The sequence below is a fragment of the Apis dorsata genome, unplaced genomic scaffold, assembly GCF_000469605.1.
Source record: "Apis dorsata unplaced genomic scaffold, Apis dorsata 1.3 scaffold_50, whole genome shotgun sequence".
Classification (NCBI taxonomy): Eukaryota; Metazoa; Arthropoda; class Insecta; order Hymenoptera; family Apidae; genus Apis; species Apis dorsata.
Window position 1 is genome coordinate 2,344,041 of NW_006263351.1, and position 8,212 is coordinate 2,352,252.

At 18.0% G+C, this 8,212-nt stretch overlaps 1 protein-coding gene across 3 annotated transcripts in view; it reads right to left on the bottom strand.

The window, feature by feature from the left end:
* LOC102672876 overlaps positions 1 to 8,212 on the bottom strand; it is an 11,350-nt gene that overhangs the window by 2,216 nt on the left and 922 nt on the right. Inside the window, exons 2-4 of one of the 3 annotated variants that reach the window (XM_031514728.1) lie at positions 7,899 to 7,962; positions 6,273 to 7,827; positions 5,969 to 6,199 (exon numbers count right to left, since the gene is read on the bottom strand). In XM_031514728.1, the coding sequence (XP_031370588.1) occupies positions 5,990 to 6,199; positions 6,273 to 7,827; positions 7,899 to 7,903 (1,770 nt within the window). In that variant the 5' untranslated portion in view covers positions 7,904 to 7,962 and the 3' untranslated portion in view covers positions 5,969 to 5,989. Of the gene's footprint in view, positions 1 to 5,833; positions 6,200 to 6,272; positions 7,828 to 7,898; positions 7,963 to 8,212 lie in introns of those variants that run through there. The other 2 variants (XM_031514730.1, XM_006608940.2) reach the window with 2 other exon arrangements.

The window sequence follows — 8,212 nt, forward strand, 5'->3', positions numbered from 1 at the left end:
TCTCAAATTGACTTTTTTATATAAATTTTTTATATATTTATATATATATATTTTTATAAATATTTTTAATATTTTTTTTATTAATAGAAAATATAAAAAATAAAATATGTGATACATAACAATTTGTAAAAAAAATCAATCGTTAACGATTTGTAAAAAAAACAGATGAAAGTATTTACCTGCGATTAAAGAACAGATATTTAATATATATATATACGCATTTAAAAAAACAATATGATCCAGAAATAATTTATTTTTTTATTTTCGTCATAATAAAAATTAGATTTTTTTTTTATTTCATATAATGATATCCTTATCTATTATCAAATATTAATAATGAAAATTATTCTTTTAAGAATAAATATTTGATATAGTTGTTGAAAATTCGTTTATGTAATAGTAACATAATAAATATATTAATATCTTATTACTTGATATTTAACTCTAAAAATTGAAATAATCGTTGCATATTATTTAGCTATGCAATGAATTTTCTAAAATTTTCTCGTATCACAAAATTTCACATATTTATTATATATGATCTCTTTACTAATCGTGAAAAGTTAAAAGCAGATCGAGTCGAATAACCCTCGAATAAGCTATATTTTTTTTTTCTCAATATATAACGATTCATATGAAACTAAAAATAAAGTTAGTTTGATTTTATAATTCATATCCGCTTTATTTTAATTTTATATTCAATGTCAATAAAAAAACACAATGTTATTAAAATGAAATAAAAATGATTCAATTGCTTAATGAATAATGACAATAAATAAGATTCAATATTAAAATACATTTAAAAAAAACATTTAAACAATTGAAAAATATTTGATTTAGTTAAAAACTAATTTATGATTTCTGATTAAAAAAAAATATATATAAAAGTATTAATTCTTAACAAGTTAAAATTTTTAAAAAATTTAAAAATATAAAAAATATTTTAAAAAATATTATAGAAAAATAGGTATCAAATTTTATAAACATAAAAATTTTCTATATCAATGAATTATGTAAAAATTATTTAACACAAATATAAATTTATTCTAATCTTTATTTTGATAAATGAAAAATATCATGACTTTGATTCATTAATTAATACACTAGGTCTATTAAGAAATCTATCTATTAAGAAATCATTTTTTAATTTTTTTAATCAATATTATCAATAATAATTTTATATTTCTTTTTTTATTTAATTTTCATAATTTTCATACACACAATTAAAATATATATTAATAAAATATTGTAATATTGTAACTGAAAGAACATCCTATTACAATAATAATTACAATAATTACAATAAAAATCATCTATACTTAATAATATATACAATTTAAAAACCCTCAGTTTTAACCAATAAAAAATAGTATAAAATAAATAGTAAAAAAATTATAATTTAACTAAAAAATAAATTTTATTACATTCTATTTATTTAAACTTGAAATTCATTAATATCATTATTTATTGCAGCAACATCAAAATTGTGTTATTTTAAATTTAAATCATAATAATTCTGTTTATAAAAATTAGTCAGTAAATTATTTCGCACTTTTATATATATTTTTATAAGTGATTTATCATTAAATGGTAAAGGTGATTTATTAACAATATCTCAATTACAAATATGCAATGCATCGAAAAATATATTGTAATGGTCCATTTTGTTCTTCTTTTCCTCTCTATTGTAATAATTATCCAGTTAAATTATGCCTATCCTTTTCCGGTTAATATTCTCTCCAGTGTTCTTTTCACAATAAATATTCGACATATTTCATAGATAATATTGAATATATTGTTGCATGTAAATCAATTATCATCAATCAATTATATTTTTTAAATTAAAAAATATTAGTTAAGATTTTAAAAATATTAGTTAAGAAAAAAAATTGTTTCTAAAAAAATTTTTTATATAATTCTAATGAAAATTGTTTAGAAAATGTATCTAAGAGAACTGTTTAAATGAAAATGTCGATCAAAAATTGTGCAATGCAACATATAAAATATATATAGCTATAATTATAATTCAATAAAGAATTATTATTAATTATTTAAACAATGCACCAATAGAATACTGATAAAGAAAGAAAATTTTAGAAACATATATAATTATGTAATTACAAAAACTAACACATATTTGCTAATTAAGAATAATTTGATATCTTTTAAACATATTTTTTGATTCACATGGAAAATTTATCATAAATAAAAATAATTTTTTAACTATATATGTTTATATATAGCATGAATAGCAATGAAATTTTTTCATAAAAGCATTTTTTAAATTATTTTAAATTGAAATGCATTGTTATATTAAAAGATTGATTTGAAGAAAATTATTTCATTTTTTTCTATTATAGTTACGGTTTTAATGATAAGAATTAATTATAATGAATGTTTTGTGCAATATTTAATTTTACTATTAAATATATAATATATAATATAATAGTTATATATATACATAATATATATACATAATATAATTGATTAATATTTCGAAAAACATAAAATTAATTTCCATATAATTCTAAAATCAAATAAAAGATTATTTTAGATTGTTGAAAAATAGTAATTGCAAATAATAAATGAATTGTTATTATATTAATAATATTTTGATATTTGATTTTATTTCTAATAATTATTATAAATCATTAATTGAAAAATAATATTTAATTTTTCTTAAAAAAAATTGTTATACCTCAAAGAAAAAAATATTTTATTATTTTATTATTATATTAAATAAAAAATATCGTGTGATCTCAATTATATATTAAATATATTATATTCATATATATTATATAACTATATTATTAATATTATTAAAAATATTTATTATGTATGTTCTGTTGGAATCAAATAGTATAATATCAAAATAACATTGTTTTTCAAAATGAATTCGTATAACAATCCGATAACAATTAAGAAATAGAATCCATAATTATAACATTAGTTTTATAACTATCGCCATCACCACAAGTACTCACAATCACGTAATTTGTCCTTGACATAATTTGGATTGTATTATTACTTTCATTGTTAGACTCTGAGCAACTTTGCAAATTATTTATGACAAGAGAATTAATAATATGTCAAAACCATCATAAATTTTTTATCAATGTGGATAATTAATAATGTTTTTATAATAATATTAAATTAAAAACAATAATATATAACCAAGTTAGATCTTGATATTTGATCTTTTTTTAATTATTTTTAATAAAAAATTATGTTAATTAAAAGTACAAAATATTTTATTTTTAATAATAGATATTATATTTTTAATGAAAGTTACTTTATTAAAAAAGCATTGAAAATTTTTTTTGGATTAAATATTTTACAAGTTATTATAAGTTAATGTATTTATTAATGTATTTATTCAATGAAATATATATATATATATATATACCTATAATATTTATATACTAGCTACATATAAGATATTATTCTAATTTTCAAAATAAAAATAATATTTTAGTTTTTTTGATAAAATTTAAATATAAATGATTATGTATATATATGAAGAACAAATCTTTTTTTTTGCATTATTACATTAAGAGAAATTAAAATAATTTTTAAACTAAAAATAGAAAGAAACTATTAAATAAGTGCAAATAAAGTAGATTATAATTTAATTATTACAATTTATAACACAGTCATATATATTATCAACTTTTGTATGTACACGCAGTAATTCCTAATTAATTTTAAATATATTATACATTGTAAACTTGGCAAGAACAATTTTTTTTATATTAATCCAAATCAAATTCCAGGGAATTTATATTTAATAAAATATATAAATTAACAATTTCAAAAATATCTAAAAATTCCATTAATAATTAAATAATGAAAAAAATATATATTATTTATACAAAAGTATGTTTGAATTAATTAAGTAAATTAAATTATTTATTAAAAATTTTCTCTAATGTTTTTTGATTATGTATAATATGCGTTATTTCACATATGAATATTATGCATTGCTGACAAGAAATCCTTTGAATGTGATCAATTTTTATTTAATCAATTTTTTCTAATAATTGAATGTAATTATAAAAACAGTCAAAAATGGAATTACTAGCTAAAAATTTCATATTTACAAATAATATCATATAATAATGATTGTGAGTGAAAAAAGTATTTTCTTATTTTCTACCAATTTAGAAAACTTCTCAGCAATATATAGCATTTATATGTGTATGCATTAATTAATTATAAGTAATAATGAAATAGAATTTATTTTTTTATCATAATAATAAATTAATTTCAGGAATTACAATTCATAATTTATTATAATTATATCTGGCTAAACTTTCCATTAATTTTAATATTGTCAATATAAATGATATATTTTTCAATATTATGTATTACAAATATTCAGATTTTTCAATAAAATTTTATAATAAGAAAATTTTCTAATAAAAATGTGGAAAACAAATAATACAAATTAATAAATAAAACAGAGACATGTATAAGCTGTGTGCTTAAAATGGAAATTAAAGATATTTTTTATTTGTTCAATATTTAGAAATTTGTACATAATATTTAATTACATTTATACCTTATTAAAAATAAGTAATAGAAAATGAAATTATGAATATATCCTTAAGTTAATAGTTAATGTTCATATATTTATATTTTTTATCAAATTAAAGACGAAAAAAACATGTACATATAGAATATCACAAATATGTGACTTCTGAATTTTATGTTTAAAAAATGCATATAATAATTTTAATATCGAAAATATAGTGAAAAGATTTTGATTTTGTTACAAAATAATTGTATAGAAGAGATAATGTATGTTAGAAAAAAAAATATGAATAATTAAAATCTTCTAATAATTTGTTTTATACATAACAAAACTGATTGATAATTTATACATTTAATGACTAGTGTATATATAATTCAAGTTATTTATATTTTGTAACTTAGATATATAAAATGAATTTAACTAAGAAACTAAAAATAATATTTAGGGTGTCAATACATTCAAATGATATTTAGAAAATAGATTTTAGACCAAAACAAACACAAAAATTGATATAAAAAAATTATTGCAAAAATTAAAATTTATTTATTCATTTATAAGCAATTTAAGTTAGCAATGAATTAAGATATTATTGAAATAGTTCTATCTTTGTCATATTATTATTCTATCTTCATCTTGTATCATTTAATAAAAATTTAAATAGTTTATAATGTTATTTAAATTGCTTAAATAAATATATCTCAACCAATATTTTTGTATATCAACTTTTATTTGTTTTGATTTTATTAAAATCGAAAAAGAATCTTCAAAGTTGTCTCATGAATATTTTAACATCCTTTATATAAATGTAATTCTATTATTCTATTCTATTATTCTATATTATTTTGAAATATTTAAAAATAGAAAAGTTAATAGAAAAGTGTATTTCTACTTATGTAATTTAAATTCTTATTTTATTTTAATATTTTCATATTTACAGTATTTTGCATACAAATCAAATTAAATAATTTAATATGGATTTTTATTAAATTGAAAATATGAAATTTTTAAATCTTTAATTATTGAATCTGTTATTGTTGATACAATGGATTTACAGATTTTAAAAAAATATAAGTGAGATATATTTCAATAAAATATAGCTTATTAACATTTTAAAAGTATGCATGTATTTATTTATTTATTAGCTAATATAATTTATGACATAAAAAATCTAATATTTGTTAATATTTTTAGATATAATAGACTAGCCAAAAAAGATTTACAGCTTATTAACTTCATACAAATTATAGTATTATAAATTTTAATGAAAAAATATATGATATATACCAATTGTTGTTGTATTATTAAAAGACATCATATTCTATTTGTTCACAGCCCAGTTTATCATTTTAAAAGAGTTATTATACACATTTTTTTTTTAAATACATCATCTCTTCTATTATAGTACATAATACTAATTTTAAATGATACAGTTACCTTAAATAGTAAATATGAATTTTATTCAATAAGTGCAAATCGTTCTTGCCAAATATAAGTTCTGTGTTGAGTTGTTAATATTGGATTAAGAACACGTTCTATACAATTTATACGGCCTCTAAATCGTTCTCTATCTCTAGCCATTTCTTCCCATGGACCTTTTCGAGCTGCACGATAAGCATAGTCCCATTGAACCATTATATGAATTTCTGGATTTAAATTAAATTTTACCTATAATAAAAATTTTATTAATTATTATTTCAAAATTATAATAAGCAAATTTAAATCATAAATGATTAATTACTTTTTGAACAGGAGATATAGATCGTTCATCTTTATAAATTTTTTCATCTTCGCTTATTTGATCTTCATCATTTTCTTCACTATCTTCAAGATCACTTTTATAAGTTACTTCGGAGCCAGTTTCAAATACTATACAGTAACTATCTTCTGAATCAATGGAACTTTCTGATATTAACCGTGGTCGAAATGTATTTTTTTGTACATTATATCTATTCTCAACAAAATCATGATGAAAAATATTTGTTTGTTCTGTACATTCGAATATACTTTTCATTTTTTTAGAAAAATTAGGTATACTTTTATCAATATTTCTACATATTTTTGATTTTTGAATTTTGGGTTTTATATCAGAAAATGTATATGTTACAGGATTCACTGTCTCTTTTACAGTATATTGTACAGTATCTATTGTATCTTCATCTAAGCTAAAACAGTCTTCTAATTTTTTATTTTTTATTGTATGAGATACTTCTAATTCTTGCCAGCTTTTAAAATCATCTTCTATATCTATAGCAATATCATGTTTAATGCGTTCTTTTCTATGTCTTGTTTGGCTAACTCCAGAACGTCTAAGTTGCGACTTTGCTCGTCCCCGACCTCTACCTTTCGCCACTGCAATAAGTTTTTTTCGTTGCTTCGGTGAGAATGATCGTTTAATTATCAAATCCGATTCAACAGATTCTGTTCTATAAAAGCGGTCTGTTATACTATTGAAAGCTTTTTGCAATACCTTTGTGAACAGATTAGAAACTATACCTTGTTGGATTGGTTGCATACTTAATGTATTTGTACTAGATGTTAAAAAAGAAATTAGTTTATCATCTATACTGTTGTTAATATAATTAAAAAATTGTTCCTTATTAAATATATGCTTATTATAAGTATCTTTAAAATTATAACAATTTTCTTTAGTACATACTTTTTGTATGTTTTTATCAAAATAAATGTACTCAAACATTTCCTTTTCATTTGATTTGTTCAAATTTTGAACTGATATCAAATAATTATAATTAGTTGTATCATATCTAATATTCTCCTTAATATATGATTCTTTTTTATCAGATCTTTTTGCATATTTGTTTTTGTTACTAATGTATTCATAATTAAATTTTAAATTATTATTTGCATTTTTGTTAAAAATTTTATTTATAGATTTTCTTTCATCAAATATATCATTATTTGTATTTTTAATAATATTTAAAGATTCTTTTACATGAGCATTCTGAATATATATATTATCAGTACTTAATCGTTCTCTTTTATTTGACAAATCTTTAAAAAAGTCATGTGGAATTATACCATCATTGTTCACAACTGTTACAGACAATGGATAATTAATGGAATTAATACTCGCTATAAATGAAGCAGGAACTTTAGAAAATTGTTCCCAAAGTATATTCAAAATATTAAAGACACTATGGAACATATTTTCTTTTTTTGAACTTGACATATTTCTTTTTTCATTCAGTACATTATTTATTGAATACATTTTTTCCATTGTTGTTTCTAGAGATAAACTCTGCATAAAATACATATTTAATATTGAAGCAAAGTTGCTACAAAAAAAAAAATATTTAAATAACTAATTTAAATTTTTGAAAAATATAATTTAAATTTTATTACATACATCATTCAACACACTGCTGCTTCTTTACAATTTTTCTCGGTTCTCATAAATCTTCTTTGTTTAGCTGTAAAATAAATTTAAAATTAATATAATATATTATAATATAATACAATATAATTAAATTAATATATAAATTTAAAATATTAAAAATATTATTTAAAAATAGTTAATAAATAACTTAAAAAATTGTTAATTATAAATAAATAAGTTAAATTTAATTATTTCGCATAAAAAACGATAAATATATAAATTATCAAATATTTTTTAAAATATTGCTCAAAAATATTCGATAATCATAATCTTTGTATATGATA